The sequence below is a fragment of the Schistocerca americana genome, chromosome X (genome assembly GCF_021461395.2).
Source record: "Schistocerca americana isolate TAMUIC-IGC-003095 chromosome X, iqSchAmer2.1, whole genome shotgun sequence".
Lineage (NCBI taxonomy): Eukaryota > Metazoa > Arthropoda > Insecta > Orthoptera > Acrididae > Schistocerca > Schistocerca americana.
Genome location: NC_060130.1, coordinates 823,367,523 through 823,392,325, shown reverse-complemented (window position 1 = coordinate 823,392,325; position 24,803 = coordinate 823,367,523). Strand labels below are relative to the sequence as shown.

General features: G+C 38.5%; 1 protein-coding gene across 1 annotated transcript in view; it reads left to right on the top strand.

The window, feature by feature from the left end:
• Positions 1-24,803, top strand: part of LOC124554726 (inositol 1,4,5-trisphosphate receptor) — a 348,395-nt gene that overhangs the window by 274,761 nt on the left and 48,831 nt on the right. Inside the window, exons 37-41 of the mRNA XM_047128370.1 lie at positions 4,216-4,323; positions 4,770-4,916; positions 14,138-14,330; positions 14,425-14,547; positions 16,010-16,182. Of these exons, the coding sequence (XP_046984326.1) occupies positions 4,216-4,323; positions 4,770-4,916; positions 14,138-14,330; positions 14,425-14,547; positions 16,010-16,182 (744 nt within the window). The remainder of the gene's footprint in view (positions 1-4,215; positions 4,324-4,769; positions 4,917-14,137; positions 14,331-14,424; positions 14,548-16,009; positions 16,183-24,803) is intronic.

The window sequence follows — 24,803 nt, the reverse complement described above, 5'->3', positions numbered from 1 at the left end:
AGAATCCGCACGCAATTGTGCAATCACGTCATCAACACAGATTTTCTGTGAACGTTTGGGCAGGCATTGTTGGTGATGTCTTGATTGGGCCCCACGTTCTTCCACCTACGCTCAGTGGAGCACGTTATCATGATTTCATACGGGATACTCTACCTGTGCTGCTAGAACATGTGTCTTTACAAGTACGACACAACATGTGGTTTATGTACGATGGAGCTCCTGTGCATTTCAGTCGAAGTGTTTGTACGCTTCTCAACAACAGATTCGGTGACCGGTGGATTGGTAGAGGCAGACCAATTCCATGGCCTCCACGCTCTCCTGACCTCAACCCTCTTGACTTTCATTTATGGGGGCATTTGAAAACTCTTGTCTACGCAACCCCGGTACCAAATGTAGAGACTCTTCATGCTCGTATTGTGGATGGCTGTGATACAATACGCCATTCTCCAGGGCTGCATCAGCGCATCAGGGATTCCATGCGACAGAGGGTGGACGCATGTATCCTCGCTAACGGAGGACATTTTGAACATTTCCTGTAACAAAGTGTTTGAAGTCACGCTGGTACGTTCTGTTGCTGTGTGTTTCCATTCCATGATTAATGTGATTTGAAGAGAAGTAACAAAATGAGCTCTAACATGGAAAGTAAGCGTTTCCAGACACATGTCCACATAACATATTTTCTTTCTTTGTGTGTGAGGAATGTTTCCTGAAAGTTTGGCCTTACCTTTTTGTAACACCCTGTGTGTGTGTGTGTGTGTGTGTGTGTGTGTGTGTGTGTGTGTGTGTGTAGTTCCATGCGGCTTTTCGCGGATGATGCTGTAGTATACAGAGAAGTTGCAGCATTAGAAAATTGTAGTGAAATGCAGGAAGAGTGTGTGTGTGTGTGTGTGTGTGTGTGTGTGTGTGTGTGTGTGTGTGTGTGTGTGTGTGTAGATCCATGCGGCTTTTCGCGGATGATGCTGTAGTATACAGAGAAGTTGCAGCATTAGAAAATTGTAGCGAAATGCAGGAAGATCTCCAGCGGATAGGCACTTGGTGCAGGGAGTGGCAACTGACCCTTAACATAGACAAATGTAACGTATTGCCAATACATAGAAAGAAGGATCCTTTATTGTATGATTATATGATCGCGGAACAAACACTGGTAGCAGTTACTTCTGTAAAATATCTGGGAGTATGCGTGCAGAACGATTTGAAGTGGAATGATCATATAAAATTAATTGTTGGTAAGGTGGGTACCAGTTTGAGATTCATTGGGAGAGTCCTTAGAAAATGTAGTCCATCAACAAAGGAGGTGGCTTACAAAACACTCGTTCGACCTATACTTGATTATTGCTCATCTGTGTGGGATCCATACCAGGTCGGGTTGACGGAGGAGATAGAGAAGATCCAAAGAAGAACGGTGCGTTTCGTCACAGGGTTATTTGGTAACCATGATAGCGTTACGGAGATGTTTAGCAAACTCCAGTGGCAGACTCTGCAAGAGAGGTGCTCTGCATCGCGGTGTAGCTTGCTGTCCAGGTTTCGAGAGGGTGCATTTCTGAATGAGGTATCGAATATATTGCTTCCCCCTACTTATACCTCCCGAGGAGATCACGAGTGTAAAATTAGAGAGATTCGAGCGCGCACGGAGGCTTTCCGGCAGTCGTTCTTCCCGCGAACCATATGCGACTGGAACAGGAAAGGGAGGTAATGACAGTGGCACGTTAAGTGCCCTCCGCCACACACCGTTGGGTGGCTTGCAGAGTATAAATGTAGATGTAGATGTATAGAATGATTGAAATATAAATATATTTATTTGCAGTATATACATATTCAGTATAAGTAACTTTGTATCCTGCAGTCTCTCTCTCTCTCTCTCTCTCTCTCTCTCTCTCTCTCTCTCTCCCCCCACTAGTACTGGTTTAGAATATTCACAAGCACTCAGTGTAGCAGTAGTGTCGTGTGCTACGTTTCTAAAGTCTCACTGATGTTGTGCTAGGTTTATCTCACTGCTCTGTCATCCATATGCTTAACGTGATCTGAGAGTTGTCTGAGGATAATCTGAGGCAGAGCTCTGATTGTGGCAGCTTAGAAAGGTGTGCTGACCAGTCAAAGTTGCAGGCAGTGAGGTTATACGAATTCGGCATCTGGTGGGCCCTCTACGGCAGTGCCTAATGGCAGTGGTCTTTGAATGTTTCTTCTGTGGCAATGTGAGTGACGTTTGATGTGCTGGGTGCGATCGAAAAAGATACTGTCGATGCCACAGATTTAATGATATTAACAACAAACCGTTGCAGCTGTCTGTGAAAGCATTTCCTTTGATCAATTTCTATGTTTGCATATTGAGTTAACAAAGCACACATTTTTTAAATGTAACGTGGCTGTGCATGCTCACGTGAGATAGTTCGTGCCATGGCCAGATTGGTCTGAGGTTTGCTTTGTCTAGTGATACAGATATTGTTTTCATTATCAGCTGCATTTTTTGGGTAAATTGTGTACTGTTTGTCTCTTTATCAAATAAGTATCTATAATAATGTACACCAGGTTTAGAAGAAGGCAAAGATAAAACTGGATAAATCAATGGATGAGCAACACTTAACTTGGTCCAATGAAAACAACACATTGTATTTGGCTGTGCTTGACATTGCATAGAAGCCTCTTGCACATTGTTTACTTGTAAGATCAGGCTGTCATCAGAAGCCTAACAGGGGTTCCTTAGGCTGTTTGCTTTGATTCCAATCCTTAATCCAGTGTTTACAAGTAGAAATCTGGTCCATTTCCTGATGATTTTTTCCAGGACACAGCGAAATAATTTACATCAAACACAGTCTTCTTGCCTCACCCCTATGTCGATTGGGAAATTCTGAGAATTTTTCTCTAAACTTTACTTTGGATTTGATGTTTTAGAGGGTGACTCGCACCAACCTGTTGAGTTTTTTGTTGAGTCCTAGTTCTGTTAATATTCCAAAGAGAGTGGTCTATCCACTGACTCATATGCCTTTTGGAAGTCTACTTGGTGACTGATTTTGGTTAAATAACAATCTTCAGACTAAAATATCTGTGCCAAGGTGGCCAACAAGAAGTTGTTTACTTTTCACGTTGATTGATATGTAGTATAAGGAACTGCTTCATCAATGCTGCCACCTCTCTGTGAACATTGTGGTCTGATGATGTTTACTTTACCAAAACTGGTCACCAACTATAAATAAAACTTACTTGTACTGTTTTAAAATCAGTCTTTAACACAAGCTAGGAGTCTCACCCTGCTGATGGTTCTGTGACAGGAAAACAAGAAATGCAAGACATTGTATCGAAAGAAGTGGAAACCCGGTTCTGTCACTATAAAAGTGAGGGGGTATTTTGAACAGCATACCTTGATATATGACAGAATTTGACTCACTACTATGAGTATGACACTTTTGACCCTCACTATATAAAAATAAAATTAAAAAATAAAAAAAATCTTCTGAAAGTTACTGCTCCTGATGGTGTGGAATTTTAGACCTTCCAGTGAGTCTGTGTCATTAGTTGAGTTAAGTGGATGACTGACACTGTGTGCCAACTACCTGAGTGGTAGGTCTCCATGTACTTTTTTTAATTTTTTTTATTTTTTTTTTTTAGCAGGTTTGGGGCATGGCTGCCAATCAAAATAGCTTTCAAAAAGCAGCATTAGTGAGAGAGAACAGCTAATGCTGCTTCATAGGTGACTTTGGGAGCTCTTAATTGATTATAAATTATTTTATGCTCACACATCTACAATTATAATACACAGTATTGTTATTCGGGCAGCAGTGGATTTATACACACATCAGTGCATTGTTCATGTAATTTTTAATGAGATCATAGGCATCTCTGGTCAGCAGTCTTTGTTGGAAAGACTGTGCCGATTAAATTTGGAATTGAATACAAAAGAAAAATGTGGGTAAATATAATTGGGTACAGATTTACATCAATGTATAAAAGAAAATATTTTTGGCTTTTTCATCTGATGTTTCCTGTAACGAAATATTATTGATGTTCTTATTAGTCCTGTGTATGTGAGAGAACTGTTTTAGATCACTCTTCAATCTTCAGTGAGCAACCAACAACACACAATTCAAGTACAAATTGAATATTTTGTGATAGTAGTATCAAGGCCTGAGATCGACACACAATTTTTGACCCTTTTTCTTCCTCAGAACATTCATGTAGTTCCTCCATAATTGTGTAACTGACTTTAAATTCGTATTACAGGTGGAAGTGGCATGTCGTGCTTACCATCAAGAATCTCTGGATGAAGATGATGATGATGATGGAGAAGATACATCGACTGAGGGTAGTGATGGTGTATCACCCAGAGAAGTATGTTTGATCATACTGATTAGCTTTTAGTTCATTGTATTTTACTATTTTTCATCAAAGTTATAGTTTTCCATAACTTGGAAAGGCTGAATCTTTTACTTTGTGAAACACATTTAATTTTCTGTAGATGTTCATCCTCTTTTTAATTTTCTTGTTTGTGTAGTTGAATGATAAAACACAAATGAAAGAAAGAGAACAGGCGTGGTCTCTTTATGTATCATCATATGTAAATAGTTATATAATAAGAAAGTATTTTAAGTCTCTCATAAACATAAATTCAACAGTGCTGGGCTTAGGTAACTGCAAGTTTAAGTGAACTAGACAGCTTATGAAAATACAATAAGATTTTAAAAAGTAATGCTTCTATTTTCATATATAAATTGGGTAAATGACAAGTCATTGTCTTTAATCTTTTATATTTCTGGCATTCATTATTATTGTTGCAGGTGGGTCATAATATTTACATCCTCTGTCACCAACTTGCGCAACATAATAAGGAACTAGCAGCTCTTCTGAAACCTCAAGATAGTAACAGTGATCCAAAGATGAATCAGGCTTTGGAATATTATGCTAATCACACATCACAGATAGAAGTATGTTGATGGGTACACTGCATTATTAATTATTAATAGAAACAATTTGTAGTTTATTTGGTTTATTCTCTGTTTCAGTGATTATAAGTGGCATAAGTGTTACGTTTTAGGGAGTGAACATGTGCCCTTATCCTCTGCATCACATTGTGTGGCAATACATGGCCAGAGATGTCTTAATGATTTTGTCGTATGTCTACATGTGCATTTCTTTAGATGAATCCCTGTCCTTTTCCTCTGTCAGTAGATTGGGGAAAAACTAGCTATGCAAATAGATCTCCTTATGATTGCGATATTCCTTCTGCTAGGTGGTATCAGATGGTTAGATCCTCAAGGAGCTCAGCACCTACTTGCTGCATTCCAACTTTGTAAAGATGTGACCCTATCTCCTCAATACTTCCAGAGTTTCTAGGGACAACAGTGATATCTAATAGGCCAACAGCGTGCAGAAATACACAAAGGGCAAAGGCACCCTATGGCCAGGACCACTGTACTCATCCCTGGAATTTTACATTAACTTGTCTGGTAAGCACCCAGTCTCAATTACGGAATCTCTTTTATAAGAGGAGGATAAAAATGCACTTAAATTGGTGAAGTGAATATCATTCGAATAAACTGGAAATGTCATTTACCTTCACAATGTCATTTGTAATGATAGTTAAAACACTAGTTTAGTAAGTCAATATACACAATAATATGCAGCTAAGAGCTGCAAGCACTAAAATCTACAATCAAAAGTGTATTTGTAAAAGTGCACCAACCTTAAAATCTGTGACCTGCTCCAAACTATGAACTGTCACCACCTAAAAGACTTACAAAAAATAGATTGTCATTTTAGTAAACAGATGGACAAACAACTGCAGTGTGTCAAAGAAAGTGACTTTATCACCATATCCACTTACGGGGAAACATGCCATAAACAGTAGCAACAGTCCTAAGAACATAAATACAAGGCAGTCATGCGACATAGCATTAGTGTTGTTTAATGGACCAAATAACAAATGTCTTGGACAGTGAATTTTGATGTAAAGTATCATCACATGTAGCAACAAATACTCCAACAATTCCATTCTCCCAAGGAGTGGGTAAGAACATAAGAAGAGCCAGCAGGATGCTCATCAATAAAATTTCTCCCATAACTGTGTAAATCAAATGGGTTTACTATTTATGTGGAGAAACAAAAAAATTTAGTAGAGGGTAGGTTCTTTAGTTGGTCTCTGTTTGAAGAGTTATGATTCCCCTGTCATAAAGCATGTAGCCTTCACTGAACTGCGTGGGAAGAGAGCTGAAATTGGAGTGGTAAAATTCATAAATTGTGTTTTTTTTTTTTAGCTCCTCATTTGCCCCTAACCATCAATTAACAAGCAGTTGCTGTATGTGAATGGTTGAGAAATGTTAGTGCCACCTCATGTATTCACAGATTACTCTCTCACAGACTTATAATTATTTTTACACCCAATTTTGAGGTCATTCTAGGATGGAAGAATATTTATTTTAATACAGTCAAAAAAAAAAAAACAAATGTACATGTTACACTGTGAGATGACATTACTTGAAAATTATAAAACCCCATTGAAACAAACAAAACAAACAAACAGCAGTAGACCAGAACTAAGATCATTCTTACTACGACTGAACTCAGCACAACACCGCCTTTTGATCCAGTTCCATTAGTGTAACATGGTTAAAAAGGAAACTGCCTCATCACATTGCTCCCGAGTCCTTTTCACTGAAGTGTGGAATTTAATTTGGTGTTCCTTACTTTGGCACAGTTTGAGTGTTTTCTCTACTACTTCCAGTACTACAACTACCATGTGTTAGTTACAGCTGGCTATTGGGAGACTTCTAAAGTGCACAAGATGAATTGGTGTTTTGCGTTTCCGTTGTTAAATCTATGTATGTGTACTTACCAGGGTAGAATGAGATGAGACATAGTGACACAAACCAAAACTTGACTGGCCTTATAGACGAGGGCAATAACGAGATTGGCAATAAAAAAGCCAGTAATAAGAATAATTGAAAGAGTGAAGTTTCTGGAAGTGGTCAAGAAGAAAGGAAAGCAAGGAACGGACAGCATGCCTACCTCTAGATAAGGAAGACTTAGAGGAGGACATACTCTCAAATTCAGGAAAGTTGAAAGTACAATGCATGCAAGGTGTGACAGCACACAAGATAGTATAGTCGTGGAGTGTGATAGCACGCAACAGCTAATAGAGGTCTTGTATGAAGATACACAGATCATAGCTCCTACAGATGGCAATGGGAATTACAAGGAGGATACATACAGTGATGGACATGGCATGAAAAATGAAGAAGTTTATGGTTGGACCTGATACCTGTTTAGGAAATGCATAAAAATGCAATGAGACTAGCTACATTAGAGAATATGCATGTGTTAACCGTAGCAATAAGACACCTGGTTAGGCACATTCATCCAAAAGGCTGTGCCATAAAGTTTCCTGTTGTGAAGGAGGTTGATCCTACTCAGCTCTGTGTCACTAACTTGGCTACAAATACAAAGGACATCATCTTTAAGGGGAAGCAGAAGACACTTGATAGTGAGCATCTGTTGGGTAGTTAGTGATGACAGTTTAGATTGTCCCCATAGTTATGTGCTCACGAGGTTCCCGTAGCATTCACTTACAGCCAAATCACACCCTAATCACAGTGAGCAGAGAAAAATGATTAAAATCCACCAGATAAATGCAATGTGCAGTGCCAAAGTGATGCAAGAACTCGGGAAAGCGTTAGAGTAGTTGGACCTACACATTATATGTACACAGGAGCAGTATTCCAGAAATGGGGCATTACACCACATGCCAATTAAAGCACAGATCATAACATAAGGTCATCATACAGTGACCTCATAAAGACATAAAAGTGACATAGATACATCAACTCTGTGGAGAACATGCAGTGACAATAGAAATAATGACTACCTTTGGAAAATTTTACATTACTAAGCAATCTTTCCAATGCAGTCAGGAGATACAGCCACATACAGGAGACTGAAAAACAGCAGCAATACTGGGTTGATGCGACAGACACATTTTCGTGATGGATGCAAACACAAAATCAACATTGTTGCGTAGTAGAGAAATTGATGAAAGAGGATTCTGTCTTCAGGGTGCTACACAAGAACTTGGCCTTCATGTCATGAATACACCTCTCGCCTGCTTCCCAGAATCATGCAGGTGCAGCAACAAATATAGATATCACCCATACAAACTCAAAAGCCAGTGGCCACATTGTCAACTGGAAAGTCTGTGATGGACTTACAAGAAATGACAATAATCTAATTTACTTCACAATTATAAATGCAGATAATAACTTACATGCTAAAATCCAACTTAAATTCCCTGGAGTCTTGCGGTGCAGTGCTTAAGATGCAGAACGAGGCAGGTGAGGAGGTACTACCAAAGGTCCTTAGGGGAACAACACAACAGAGAAGGCCATGTTTCTACTGAACACTAACAAGAATATAAAGAGCTACTGCACCAAAAAAGCATAGAAAAATAGGAAGTGTACATTAATGACCAAATGGTAACAGATGTTTGGGGTTTTCCCTATAAACTTGCAACAAGCAAGATTTGATCATCCACTGCATTATAAACGCTGAAACCATCTGACGGCACAATGGCGACAAACTGGTAGACATCAGTACAGTACCTGTTCACAGGGGATTGGTCCAATAAGACATGTCAAAACCTACCCTGAAATGTTTTACACAGGAAGAAGACAATGAAAGAAATGCATTGCCAAAATTTTAGCTGCTAAGAGACACTGCAAGTATTTTGTAAAAAATGTTGAAGTTACACATTTTTGCCACGCGAAGAACAGCTTATAGCAGCGGTTTGTGCAGCCCTGCCCCCCTGCACGCGACTCGGTGAATCACTTGTGCAGTACACAGACACCTATTTTAAGCACCTAAAGCCCGGTTGACAATGGAGCGAATGGAATCGAACATGTGAGATTGAGAATTTGCAGAAAATTCACTATCATTTGCTTGTATATGGGTAGAATCATTTATACTAGAAGGAGTGGAAGAGAACACAAGGTAGCGAACATTGCCTATGAATGCTGCGTTATTAGTTTTTTTGTTTTTGGAGCTAATATTTGGCATACAGGATACAACTGTTATCTTGTTAGAGCGACAGTGTGAAACTTTGCTATTCAGTGAGGATTATTTTGCATGGTGAGCGCACTCTTCTTGACGGAATAGGAAAAATGGCGCATTGAAGAATTTAAGTGTCTCAGTTTGTAAGGAAGCGTGACATGTGTGGAGATTGTGCACTGTACCTGGAATTGATCTCCATCTCTCCTAGACACTGGTCAAAAATTTTCCTTGTATGTCAGCTGCCATTTTCCCTTGCTTCTCATTACCATTGAGGGGAAATTTATAAACAGGACACTAATTATTGACATTGAGCATCATCTCGAGAGGTGACACAGCTAGCGTTTCCACTACCCGTGTAAGGTATAATGGCCATATTCTTTTTTCTAAAACAAAAATGATCTAGTGGCAGAGTGCGTGCTTTGTGGTCCAGAGAGCGTGGGATCAAATATTGTTCAAACCACATGTTTTTCACTATGATTTTTAACTGAGCATTCATTTCTCTTAGATGCTGGAGTGGCCATGAAAGACATGTGGTTCATATTACATGTTAAACTGTAGATCTCCATTTTCTGATTAAGTAACTGGGGGAGATTAGGGAAACGTAAGTAGCTGCAGCAGTGTCCAGTTGGAAGACCTGCAAGAGGCCTATTGGGTGCACCACACAGAATTCTCTTCTGCTTGTGCTTTTTGGCTTGTTTGCTCCAGTGAAAACCTGGCTTAAACTATGCAAACATATTTTTGAATAACTTCATATCGACAGTTCAGTTATTGCATGTGTAATTCTGATAAAAGTGGCTAGCAGAGAAAATAAAATCGTGGCAGTGTTTGATGTCACAGATGCCTTCCATCAATGAGGACATGTAATTTGTTGAAATGAAATGTGTCTTGCATTATGACATTTTATAACAATTCCTGTAGGCTATTCCTTATAATAATATTTGAATGTTGTACATTTGACTATCAGTGAACCAGTTGTTTGTTTATTCCCTGTAGTCATCACAAAAATGCCAAGTGTCTATTGAGTGACAAAAAACAAACATTTTTCTTGCACCAGACACACCGGACAAAGGAAGAATTGGTGCAGTCAGACACTTTGCAGTAACCACTAGTTTTATTTAGACAGAACTGGGATGGAGTCGGAAATGGTCCCAGTCATTGTTCTGCATATTGTGCTGCATACCAGGCACGCTCTATCAAATTTGTAAAGCGTGGCAAAGAAAACTGCTAATGCGCAACTGACTGGAGCTTAAGAAAGCTGTTCCGCTGATAAACCTGAAATCAGAGAGCAGTATCAGAAATTATGTTGTGTGATAATTTCCTGAAAAATGCTTTCCACTGTCAAAAAAATTCTTTATCGATGGTTTGAATTGCACTAGTAGTTCCAGGTGGAATCCACATAACATCTACAAATTTTTTGTTGTCCTCCACAAAAACAGAGGCGTCGTTATGTCCAGACCATGAATCCAACAAAAGTAATGGATTAGTTTCTGCAGCTGGTAGGAATACGTTTCGAACAAAATGTTGAAAATATTATTCTTTCCCATTTTTCCAGATTTTGGTACATCAATTACAAGATTTTCGCAACTAAACAGTCCATTTTTTTATTTAGGGTCCTAATTTGCCTTGTTGTTCTTGAAGATGGATATACAGTTGTGGAAACAGTAAGCCACTCATACTTCTCACTGGCATTATCATATATGAATGTGTCATTGCATTCATTGATAGGGCAACCGACTCCATCTTTTTTTCACCCCGAAATGGTAAAGTACAATGTGCATGCAGTTCTTTCACAAAACCTGAGTGATCAGCATTATGAACAGCAGTTCCAGGGATAACAACAAGTTTCTTCTTTACATCAGCTGTGAGTTTCTCTATAACATCGTCTATCATTGGCAGTTGCTCTACACATTTATGTGACATAAACTGGGTAATTTTGTGACTTCCTATTCTGTACAATTTCTTGAACCTGGATAGCCAGGTCGATGAAGCCTGGAAATTAGCAATGTTCATGTCAGATGTGATTCGTAGGGCCCAGTCTTGTAGATCTCCTTCAGTGATGGTGCAAAGCCTCTCACGAGCAGTTCTAAATCTTTCGAACATTTTTTTTTATTCCGATGGTTTCGGGTTTCGATTTGGCGCATATTTCATACTTCATGTAATTGATTCTTCCATGTCTACTGTTCACGCTCTGATTTTACGAAACGAAAATGCCTTTGTGCACTGCGTAACTTCAAGCGTTTTTTTCCCTCCTTCGTTTAACCAATATTTCACTGCCTTTTCTTTGTTGCTGAAAGCTGTTGCAGAACATGTTTTTTTAGGCGTGGAAGATATTCTTTTTCACAACTATTACTGGCACCGCTGACATTGTCCAGACCACAGTTCATGGAATCATCACAGTTACTTCCCATTTCTTCTAACGTATCCGCAGTTTCAAATGAAATGTCAATGTCATTTGAATGAAAGTCAAGGAAATCAACTAACAAATACATATACATACGTCCTCAGGAGAAGTAGGTGATTCTTTGTATTTCATTTATTGCTAAATTGCGAACGTTACTTAGACTCCACATTACTGTGAAACTGGAAGGAAAAAAAAGGTACTATTTCAGGCATGCCTTACAAAAGCACAGTAAATATTAATTCAACTTTATCTGTCTTGTTAGTACTTACCAATACTAAAAAAGCAACTGATGATTTGTAATAGGTGTTACTTGAGAGGCTAATTCAAGAGAATAGTAACTGTGTACTGTAGTGTCAGAGAAACTATCAACAAATGGTAACATGAAACGTCCTTTACAAATTATGATTGGATTGTGTCATGTTTCCTGTTTACAAATGTACCACTGACCTCAGCTGTGTGTGTGCCTAGTTGCGCATGCACTGTTGCTACAGCGGCAGTAGGGCTGTACATTTCTAATGCTGTCTGGTGTGCTACGAATTTGGCAGTTTTCAGCTATTTTTTTGTAATACTTGCAGCACCTCTTAGCAGTTAAAATTTTGACAGTACATTTCTTTCATTGTTTTCTTCCTGTGTGTAAAATTTCAGGGTAGGTTTTGACATGTCTTATTGGACCATTCTCTTGTCAGAACTTTGCTGGACGATACAATGAAGGAAGACACTGAGTACCATCAGCATGTTCACTCTGAGTTTGTAGAGCAGCATGTGAATAATAGTCTCGTGATTCCCTTTGCTCAGAAGGAACTAAGACGGGCATTAATTAAGTTAAAGAACAGAAAGCTCTAGGACCTTATAGAATTCTGGCAAAAGTGATGCATCTGGTGGAGGTAAGCATATCATATGATGTCCGTCTTGAGGAAATCAGGATGGCCAGGGATGCATTTGGGATATACCATACTTCAGGCCACTACTTTCCCCTTATATGACAACTCCTCACAATTTGATAAGCATATCAGATGTACCTAGTTTTGCATACCCTGTCATTGTTCACCCAGGTTTCAGGCCATTAGAGATTCAAAAAGGAACTGGCCTTAGACTGTATGTATCAGATATTGAGACTGCATGTCTCAGATATTGAGGTTTCACTTAAAGATTGAAGTGAACATCCACAATGACCAATTCAGATACTAGAATTATTTTTGAATTTTTATTGCTAAAAAAATAAACAGTTTTTGATATTCAAATAAATGGTTGTAGCTCTGTCATTAGTTTCATTAAGAAATTTTTTTTATATATTTTTATTTGTTGCTCGTGATTGTTTTTAGACACCCGTATCCATTTTCAAACCAACCGTATCGTAATCGTCGTGAGAACGCCCCCTGCAGTGATAATCAAAACAGTACTATGACCAACTCAACAACAGTAAATAGACCACATAGGACACTCATAACTTTAATGTCCATCCTATGTGGAGTATTTACTGTTGGTGAGTCAGCCAAAGTGCCATTTTTATCATCACTGCAGGGGCAGTTTTTGTACATAGTCTATCACCTGTATATTTGGAACACTTACAATATGGATGGTTTGAAAATGGGCAGAGGTGTCTGAAACTAGTCACCATCAAGAAATAAAAGAAAAAAAAGGTACTTTTCAGTTCAGCTTATGGTGGAGCTACAACCATTTATTTCAATTATAAGACAAGATGCAGACCTATTTTTCACCTGCAGCATGCTCAAGTTTGTATACATTTGTAATGTTTTTAGTTCCTTATTTTGTAAAACTTCAGGTAAGTCTCTCATTTATACTGAAGCATACAGAGCTGGATCAAAGCAACGTTATTGCCTTCTGGTCAACCATTTTCCCCAACTGTCTCACCGGGATTCACTTTCCTTAGTGAGTTTACCATATTTTGAAATTCTTCTATGAAATAATAGGAGTTGTCAAGTAGATAGTAGATATGGTTCCAGTTTGTGTTTGAAGTTATTAAATTCTTTATATCACCGGGTAGGTAGTCAAAGACTTTTATGGCTGAGTATGTCACATATAGTTGTGAATAGTATTATAAGCTCAGTGTGGCCCTGAATGCACCAAAATGGGTGACCATTGAAAGAAATTTCTAATGTGCTCAGTTTTCCTGAGTGCACTGCAAGCCATACAAGTTATTAAAATGTTTGTAAATATTGAAGACTCCCTTATACTATGAAAGCAGAGGATGGGAGTATATTCTGCTGAGTGCCATTGCAAGTCTAAATATGGTAGCTGAGGTAACAAGTGAGGAGGCCTCCAATGGACACATTGTGGTACATGTTTGCTTCTTCTGTGATCTGTCATCTCACTGTTAAGGGTCATGTATTTATGAGAGGATTAGTGGTGAAGTAAAAGTATAGCATCATTTTTGTAATTCCATTAGTGTGTAAAGTGTAGAAAAAATGTCTAAATGGAGCATTGCAAGATCAAGGTCACTAGAATGTTCACCATTGATTTTACTTATGGGCATAATTAACTTGCTGCTGGAGGTACTATTGACTCAAATTATTATAATTTGCTCATTTAAAATTTCTGAAAACAAACTGATCTTTAGTGATAAGAGTTCACAGTAAACATACTTTCTTTCACAGTTTTAGTGCCTTTTTTAAAACATACCAATGTGTAGAATAAAGATCTGAAAAGCTTCACACTGTTAACTTACGACTGCTTTTTCACTTATAGATTGTGCGTCAAGATAGGACACTGGAACAAATTGTTTTTCCTATTCCTGAAATTTGTGAATATCTTACACAAGACACAAAAACAAGAATTTTGAATACAGCTGAAAGGGATGACCAAGGTTCAAAAGTTTCAGACTTCTTTGAACGGACAGAGGATATGTTTTATGAAATGAAATGGCAAAAAAAGTTAAGAGGTAAGGTAGCTGAATATGTGCGAGTAGAATTCTCTGTGTAAAGTTTAAAGCATGTTGGTTGTATGTATTCATTTGATGGAAATTTAATTTGCAGGTCAGCCTGTCTTGTTCTGGGTTAGCAGTCACATGTCATTGTGGAGCAATGTGTTGTTTAACTGTGCAGTTTTGATCAATCTTATTGTAGCATTCTTTTATCCATTTACTGAAACAATGCCAAGTAAGTGCCATGTAATAATAATAATAATAATAATAATAATAATATAAAAACAGACTAACTGTTCTGTACAATGTATTGTATGCTTTCAGTGTGTTTCAAATATTTGTACTTCTTTCTTCATGGTATTTTCACTTACATCAGTTTTCTAAGTTTATAAATAAGTTCCAAACCGTGAAATTATATATACTGAGCATGCACATAACTTCCGATGATCTTACTTAATAATATTTTTTGCCATAATGTGAAGTTCAGACCAAATAAAATGTAAATTAGTTTTACTTTCAAGTTTATATCTAAATTTCAGATTTTTTGTGGGAAAAATATATTTCAATTTTGTCTGATATTGTTCTGTTTGTCCTCAGTTCTGTTAATTCTTCTTAATATCGATTTCTCCTGGTCGTATTATTTGAGTGAGCTGGTGTAATAATCCTCTTTAATGATATAAGTTGCAAAAGTGTATTTGTGCCACAACCCACATATGCCAGACCTTAGAGAGACACATGATTCCGCTTTGCAACTTAATTACACTGCTTTCAGTGAAGTAATCAGCAGAATTGTACAGACTCCCTTCACTTCTATGTTACTGAAATAAGTTCTTGATCAGGGCTGCTACCTTCACTTTGAAGTGTAAGGCAGGGTTAACAAGTCACATCTATGACACTACTGATCAGTGCTCTGTTTCCAGACCTGACCAGTGGTCTGGAAATGTACAGTACTAACAATCTCCATTTAACCTGCAGCTGGTCCTCTGCAGGTGCTCAACAACCTCAATGAGTAAAAAGTCTCTGGATGAGACTCAAAGATGTCAAGGTTAGAAAAGGCACACAACAATCCAAACACTTTTATTTCCATGTAAACAATGAAGTTTACCAATTAAATATGTTTTGCCAACTGGTTTTGTGTTTAGTGGAGTATCCTAAGTTGATTTGAAAGCATGTTTTTCATGTGCACAGAATGCATTCTCAGATTTGGAGGAAGGAAGGGTTGCAGTGTAGCCCCTTGCTGATGCTGTGCTGATCAGAAATTCCTCACAAGCTTCATTGGATAAGTGTGGAGCAAGAAATCATCGATATCCTTTTTAAATCCTTTGAAGTGAATTAGAAATGATGACAAACTTTCATACATATGGTCAGACTGGTTTGAAACATAGTCCTCCAAAGAAAATATGTCCACTGTCTTAACCAATGCACCACTTCATTCAGAGTCTCAAAGTACTTTTGTATGGCTGTCAGCTAATAATGATTTGTATAGTCAACATAAATTTTTGCATATTATTAAAGCCCTTTGATGATGAACTGCTTCATTTCAATACCATTCTTCACATTTAAAACATAGTACATAATTAAATGTTGAAATGTATCTAGTGGCTCATAGCTGTTTCTCATACTTTCTTTTGTTATAAATCATTTTGAAGCCAATTATAATACTTAATGCTGCACTAATATATTGCCTTTCTTATCAGAGCTTGGTCATCATTTGTCGGGTTTGATATGGGCAGTAATGCTGGTGTCTGCAGCTATTGTTATAACAGTACCTCGTGAATCTGGTGTAAGGACATTAGTTGCTTCTACAATTCTGAGGCTGATATTTTCTGTTGGGCCAGAACCAACACTGTGGCTCCTTGGCACATTAACAGTAAGTAATTTTTGTCTGTAAATAATATTTTTATGTAACTAAATGTGTTTGCTGCCAAGTATGTGGATAATTTGGAAATACAGCTTCATGGAATGATGGCTACTGTTTGAGGAACTGTAGGCTCAGGAAATTGGTGTATTAAACCTATCTTGCACACATTATCAACTCAGCATTCTAGAAGCATACAAATAAAACATACTTTTTCTGTATGTGGAATATGCAGTCATTATCTAATAGAAATAATTTGTAATAACTGAATAGCTGGATGAGTTGGTATTTTTGTCACTGATCTCTTATAACTAAATGCTCAGTATCTAGACTTTCCTGTCAGAGGCTTTCAAGTTTGATTCCATCCTTTAAGGCTGCATTTTTATTTTACTTGAAAAACAAATCTATTCACTGGTCAGCTGCAGCATAAGTCCCAACTCATTCCTAGCAAGCAATAATCCTGATTGTCCTCAAGATCTCTTGAGTCTAGCCTCCTTCACAAGTCACTGTCACTATAGGCTGTGGTGGTTGGTAGAGAAAGTTTTCTAATGCTCAAGTAGTTCAGTGCTTTATGTACCATTGGTCTAGTGGAAACAGCATGCAGTATGAACACACAACTCCAATGTTTGATGCCACTCATTTGGCAGTTTTTTATACTGTATTTCATCTGCTTTGTAAAAGTGTGTGCGTAATTAAAACACAATGGGAATTTATTTCACTTTCCTGGTGCACCAGTAACAACTCTTCCCGCTAAAAATATTTTCACAAACATACTAGGTACTTGGCAGTTGTCTACCTCAGACCACCACTCACTACCTGTGGGTAAGTATAAATTGCTGTACTGCTGTGTGCTTCTCCAAATAAAATGTCTGTAATAAACAGAAGAAATACGTCTAAAATAAATGAAGTGAATTCCACATTCAATATAAATGTAGAATGTCTGCCATTGAGATCCATGAATGGATTTATGGAAACTTAATCAGACAAAACATTATGTAATAAATATTGAACTACAGTTTATTGAGAAAGACCTAATTTTGGAACTATCTTTTGTGGAAATGCATGAAAACTTGATGGCTCCTAATGCCGGTATCATAAAATTTCAGTAAAGGGATTTGAAAGTTGGAGATGGAAAAATTGCTCATGCAAATTGTGTAGTGTAATGAACACCAAAGTGTATAATCTGTTGTTGTGATTAAAATGTTCTCTCATTGGGTGATACACCTTGTAAAATTGAAATAGTCTGCTTGATCAAGTGCATTGGGCTCTTTTTGCCAGTGACTGCAAGATTTATCTGATGCCTAATGATCATCATAGAAGAGTATGGAGGTGGCTGGGTACCAGTGCAGGCCTCAGGTGTGCAATCCTGCAGGTTCTTCATGGAGGTAGGTCAGTCATGTTGTGGGCCAATATCATGTAGAGGTGTCGAATGCCAGCCATCACTATTCAAGGTATTTTAAAAGCTGTGCAGTATGAGGACAGGAACTTCCAACTTATTGTTGAGCCCACCGTCAGCATTTGGTCAGTTAGGTTTGTCTTGCAAAATGATAATTCAGATTCACGAGCACATCACAACTATGTGAACACGTGCCATTAGGAGGCAGGAATCAACCTAAGCGAATAGCTTGTGGTTTCTGCTAACCTGAACCTGATTACGTTTTTCTGGGACCAGATGAAATTTTCAGTGCATCATCACAGAAACCCTCCAGACGGTTGGATGCCTCAGGAAGTCTGCCAGTGAAGAGTGGGCCGGGCTTAAGCAGCAATGTCCCGATCGTCTTGTGGGATGTGTATCATGGAGGTCTGAGCCTGTTAAATGCACAAGGTGGAGCAACACAGTATTGCATGTTACCCAGCATTGGATTTTCAGTTCACAGATGTGCAAAGGTGCACCCTTTTGAACAGACTGTTGATTATTGTTCTGTTTTTATTTTTCAGAAAAAATAGTGTCATAACTTGTGAAAAGTAATTTTTTACTTTCTTATAGCATATTCTTTCATTCACTGCTGCACCTCAGTCTAAGCCCACATAAGTTCGCAGATATGCAGTGGTGCAAAGCTTTCTTTCCCTTTTTAGAAGTTTATATGGTAGTACATCATTTTGTGCTTTCCAGTACAGCATTTCACAGAGAATCTGTATGTATATCTGTTTTCATAAATAATAAGATTTCATTATAGTAGGAAGGTTCTAGTAGAATGTAAGAGTACTTGCCCACGAAAGACAAGGGTCCTGAGTTCAAGTCTTGGTCTGGCACACAGCTTTAATCTGCCATGAAGTTTAAGACTGTAAATATTTTAGGAGTAAAGGAGAGCATTCACCAAAAAGCAGAAACGTTGAGTCATCAACAGGCATGAAAAAATGAAAGAAAACTTTGTAGCTTTCAGAGTAATCCTTTTTCAATCTAGAGCACCCCCCCCCCCACACACACACACACAAACCTTACATGGCACAAGCTGGGCGCACAGTGCCAGTGCTGCATTTCGGCTGGTGGAATAGGTTGAGGAGCAGTAGTGTGAGGCAGGTGGGGTGAGTACAGGAAGAGGGAGACAGGAGACCAGAAGAGGGGTTGGGGTGGGTGGCTAGCGGCCTGGAGGGAGGCAGCTTGTTGACTGTTGAGACTTGCAGGAGGGGAAGGGAGGGGAGTGGTGGCAGGTGCACGGGCTGGGCATGTGATACACTCATGGAGCCAGTAGGAAATGGTGCGTGCTGAAAGTGACATGGGAACATAAATTGGGAGGGAGTGATACGCTGTAGGAAGGGGAACCTTTTGGATGGAAGGTGTAGGAACAGTGGGTCAGGATGATTGTGGGAGCATAGGATGTATTGCAAGGATAACTCCCATCTACATAGTTTAGAGAATCTGGTGTGGAGGGATGGATCCAGATGGCCTAGATTGTAAAGCATCCACTGAAATTGAATATTTTAAGCTGAGCAACATTTTGTGCCACCAGATGGCCAACTTGGTTCTTGGCAACAGTTTGGTGGTGGCCATTCATCCTGGTGGATAAATTGTTGGTATATCATAGTGACATAAAAAGCTGTGCAGTGTTCACAGCAGAGTTCACATGTGGCTCAGCCTCTTATGGATAGGATACCTGTGGCGAAGGATTGGGAGTGTGTGTGGCATAGCGATAGACTAGGATGATGATTAAGTTGGGTGGGTGATGGAACACCACTTGAGGGGAGGTTGAGAAGGATGTCCCTCATTTCAGGACATGATATTAGATAACGCAAGCTCTGATGCACAATATGGTTCAGTTGTTCCAGTTGAGAATGATATTGGGTAATGGTGATGCTCTCTTGTAGTTGATTCTCGGGGATGGTGGGAGATTGGTGGTGTGTTAGGATATGGCACGTGAAATCTGCATGTGGGCTAGGTGTGTGTGTGTGTGTGTGTGTGTGTGTGTGTGTGTGTGTGTTTGTGTTGAGGGGGGGGAGTAGGCTTTTGTGAGACCCTCAGAATACTGGGCAAGGGAATTCTCATCACTGCAGATAAATTGCCCATAGGTGGCCAGGCTGGATGGGATGGCAGCTGTCAAAATGCAGATACTGTTAGTGCGTAGTGGGTTTAATATGGATAGAGGTGTGGGTGGAGCCATCAGAGAGGTGGAGGTCAATGAAGGTGGCACATTGGGTTAAGAAGGACAAAGGTGAAGTGGATGGAAGAGAATGTGTTGAGGTTGTGAAGGAATGTGGACAGGATGTTTTGACCCTGATTCCAGATCATGAGTATATCATCAATAAGCCAGAACCAGGCTAGGGGTTGATGGTCTTGGAGGCTGGGAAGGATTCCTCTAGATGGCCCATAAACAGATGGGACTATTTTTTAAAAGTGTAGCCACTTTGTATTCATTCTATAGTTAATATGCAGTTGAAATTTCTTTTTTGAGGTTATAAGATGTCTGATAAGAGGAATACTACAAGCTCCTTTGCTAAAGGATTGTGTTTTTAAATTAGTGTGTAATGTTTACACCTCAGAACTGTAACTTTTTTTTTATAAATTTATGACAATTATGGTAATTATAATTGCTGTTTCATATTAACACTTTAAATGAAAGTGATAAATAATTTAGAAAATGTACATTTTGTACAATCAGCCCCAAATCTCCAGTTTATTTGTTACAGTAAACAAAGAGAATTTGTACATAATGGAGAATACATTTATCATCTCTTATGTCCACTTCCCATGAAAATATGAAACAGTACTTCATTGTGTAGTCAAATGTTTGGGATCAAAATTAGACAGACAGTTGAGAATTTGAAACTGAGTGTTTTGAGATAAGTTACCAATGTTGGAAATGAATATTTCAGATGTTACAAGGTCTTGAACGGGCCATTCTTTGGAGATACGTGTTAGTAAACTGCTTATCTTTAATTAAAAAAACAACTGTCTGCCTTATTGATATAGTCGTGATTTGTCCTTGGTGGGGTTTATGACTGTTTACAGTTCATGGTTGATTGTCAAAGAAGGAGCTTTATATGATTATAGAAACTTGCAGACATATATTAAATCAGTGGTACAGCAGGAGTGTCAAACATATATGTACAGATATGTATAAGTTATCACAACAAGGAATATTTTAATCATAAGAAATTGTTAGTGTGGAGATAAACTTAGGAGAAACTGCAATGTTAAAGCCACAGAGAGCTGGCGTAGGCTCTCAGAATTGTTTGCATAGTACAATTTGAGAAGGTGGTGTGGGATTGTGTGGAATAAGCTTCAAAAGTAAGCACAACATTTTCAAGCCTTAGATTAGTAGAGACCACTTTCTTCTGGATGTAAATATACTGTCATAGATTTTCAGCATTTGCTGCAGTAGGTGAAGTTGGTTGCCAGTGGCTGTTTTGTATTTTTTTTTTTTTAATGCATGACACACATCTGTTTAATTGTCTTTTATTATTACCATCAGTTTTGTTTTCACACCATTGTCATGGTATCTGATACACTAAAACAAAGCATGAAACTGTTTAAAAGCAGCGGCACTTTGAAAATTGGTGACAAACACATCACCCTTATCAATAAATGTCAGTTAATAAAGCATCAAAAATATAAGGCTTCAAAAGAGATTATGATAACCAAGACAAGAGACAAAACTCTTTTATTTATGTGTAGCATAATGAATGACGTCGTAGTTTACGGAGTTAGAGGTGGTAAGTTCCCATCCTGCTATATGCTAACATTTTCTTCCATCTTAGCATTATTAACACGTTCTGGGACTTTGTTATGAATGCAATACAAGTATGTTCTGCAATATTCGATTTTCTTTAACATTTCCATTTAATTAGAGAACAAAGGATGAAATAAATATTTGGCTGTCCATTTCGTAGTGTGTGGTGATTTGCAAGTATGTGGTAAGGCAGGAACGTAAGGGGACAGCTTAAATTGCTGCAAGTGAAACAGTGAACAATAACATTCATATTCTTACTTGTCACAAATATTTCACGTGCTGCACAACCACAAACACATTCCCATTCTTCTTGCTACAACAGGGATTCTCCTGCCACTGACATATCCATAAACATCAGCTCAGCAGTATAGTGATTGTCAAATCGATAGCCTTGTTTCTCATCGCTTTCACAGTGCCACTACAGTTGTGATTACATCATTTGCTGCAAAAAGTAGTGTGAAACATACTCCATCCACACAATGTAAAATGAGCTCGCCTGCTGGAAGCTTACAAGCAATACACCAGAGGTCACTGTGATCATGTTACCAGAGTATGCTGCACTTCCATTGGCTACAGAAGGAAAACACACGCCTCACATGTTAGATTCTTACACCTTTCACCCTAGATCAGTTTTCAGTTTAACTCACCATGTTCATAAATTTTTGCTTTTTTCTGGCTGAGCCCAAAGGAAAGATCTCTCAAAAACGCATGTTTTGACACACAACATGCAGTAATAGCGTGTGGAAAAATAGCCCAATCATCTTGTACCCAGATACCAATTTCAATTTTTTGATGAGTATTTACTTGCTGTTACGCATCTGTGATTCTTTAAGAACTGATGAAATTCATTACCACAAATTAGTGTATAAACATTGCATTGTACATTTTATTTGCTTCATTTATACAGATTTTATACAGTATATTGGAAAGGATTATAATTTTTAATCATATATGTCAGTTACATATGTTTTTGCTCATATTTTGGAGGTTTTTAATGTCTTCCTCAATTCTTAATTTACCTCAATTTTGCGTTTTTTATGTCTGGACTGTATGAAAATGTAAGATAGGGGTTTCACTGTAATTATAATTATTTTGTGTGCATATTAGCACTTGCATGCTTCCAGGCTACTCCAGGGCTTCATATATATAGTGTAAGTAAATTCTCTTCACAGACTTTGTAGACAGCTTCCTTACACTAAAACAACAAAAAATGTTGAGTAAACACGGACTTTAAAATGCATAAATTAAGAGCTGTAAGCACTTGGTCATTTTCAATACTGTGAGACACATCACTTCTACTAAAAGCTGTTTACTTTCCATATTTTGGTGGGAATTGATATGTACCAAAAAAAAAAAAAAAAAAAAAAAAAAGTCATGTAAACATGGGCTCTAAAATGCATACCTGAAGAGCTATGAGTGGAAATTTCTTTCTTGTTTTGGCCTATACCACCTCTTCCCAAAATACTGAAAGCGAAGAGCTTGCAACAGAAGAGGTTTGTTCCACAGTATGGAAGACGAGCAAATGCTCATAGCTCTTCAGGTATGCATTCTAAAACCCAGACATTTTTTCTTTTTTTGGTGTAAGCAACCTGTCCTCAATATCTGTAAAGGGAATTTAGTTACAGCCATTACATTATGCTCAATACTTGTTATGTGATGTAGTAGTTAATTCTCGTCTTACATTGGTAAGTACATTATGTTTCCTACCCAATATCATGGTAGCTATTGCACTTCTCATATAAGATGTAATAAATGGACACAGATATTATATTTTTGGCTTTTCTTTCATTGGCACTTGCTTTGTCGTCTTCAGTCTACTGCACTGCTTGATGTTCACCGTGCTTATTAGTACTTACGGGACTCAGTTTATTCCTTATGTAAATCATACATCATGATTCCATTCCAACCAACACAAGAAACTGTGGTAGATTTTAGGCATATAACATCAGTTATATTGCCTTGACACTCTTTTTTTTTTCTCCTCCTTGGCTTCGTGCACTATTACCTAGACATTGGGGGAGGGGCAGAAGGGAGGAAGTTTTAATTACTATTTTTTTATATACCTCTATGGTGTGATTATTGTTTTAAAAACTATGCCACACTTGTTATATGATTTAGGTGTTATTCCTTTTTCTTTCATGTAATGCTACTACTCTCACTTTTCTTATCTATGCTTATATGGTGTTCTGTATTACTTTACTTTCACGTGTTTACACTATTGGTTCTCAGATGTCAGTATTTTTCTTTTTTCATTATAGTCTTCTACAACCAACTTTTACTTTTATGGTAAAATTTTTATTTTTTTTTTTTTATGTCTGCTGTCAACGTTTTATGTAACATGTTATAATAACTTTTAACACAGAATTCACGAAGCAGCATTAGTTGTATCTTTGCTATGGGTTTTCCTCCATAACATAGATCTGTGTTCAGATAACCTGTGATTTGTTTATTATTAGTTGGTGGTCAGTGATAGTGGTGCCTTCAAATTGGACCAACGCCTCTTGTGCAAAGAAACCTTTATGGTTCAGTAGATATTTCAGGTGGGGCAGTAACTACACAGATTTCCATATTGATATTGTAGAGGTGTGGAATGGATGGACCTTTACAGTGGCAGGGTTGAGTTGCGACTGTGTGCTGTCGTCAGGATGATGACTGATGGGTGCTCGAGGAAATGTCATTATTACTCACAGATTTTATTGGAGAATAAACGACACCACTTGTGACGACGTTCACCGATGGCAACCGCTCCGCCCCCGCCCTCCCGGGTGTGTGCCAATGAAGAGAGTGGTGGCTGGTGGCATCGCTGCAACAGGCAGCTGACAGCCTATTATGATGCCAGAGGCTGGGAAGGTATGTTGACACACAGAGTCCACAGCTGCAGCTGAAGGCAGGATGTGCCGACAGGCATGGGAAGCCACTGTGATTCTTTTAACAGAAGATGGTCCTCAGCGACGGCGTCTGCCCTTCTGAGTGCTGGTGTTACATTGTCAGTCTGGGTGTAGATGGTTGAGCGGCTGCACGGCCCTGGTGTCGAGCAGGTGCCCTCCATGGCAGAAGGCTGGCTGCTGCTGAAGTGAGTCTGGAACTAGCTCACCAACTGGAAAACACTATGTCCACAGCATTTGACTTGGACTCGGTGCCAGCAATAGGCCTGCAGTCATTCATCCTTAGCCATTTTGTGCTTCCTGTCAGTCTGATTTTTTTAGACATTTGTGTTCCCTTTCATCTGCTTCATTTGCTGCATTTTTCATTTGCTCCTTTCAACAGTTGAATTCAATATCTCCTGTATTAGCTAAGGATCTCTATTGCAGCTAGGCTTTTGACCTATTTGATCCTCTCCTGCCTTCGATATTTCATGTCTCAGAGCTGCCCGTTTGTCTTCTACTGTGTTCCCTCACCATGTTCTAGACATCTGTTTCCTAATGCTCCCTCTGAAACTTTCAACAACCTCTAGTTCTTTCAACT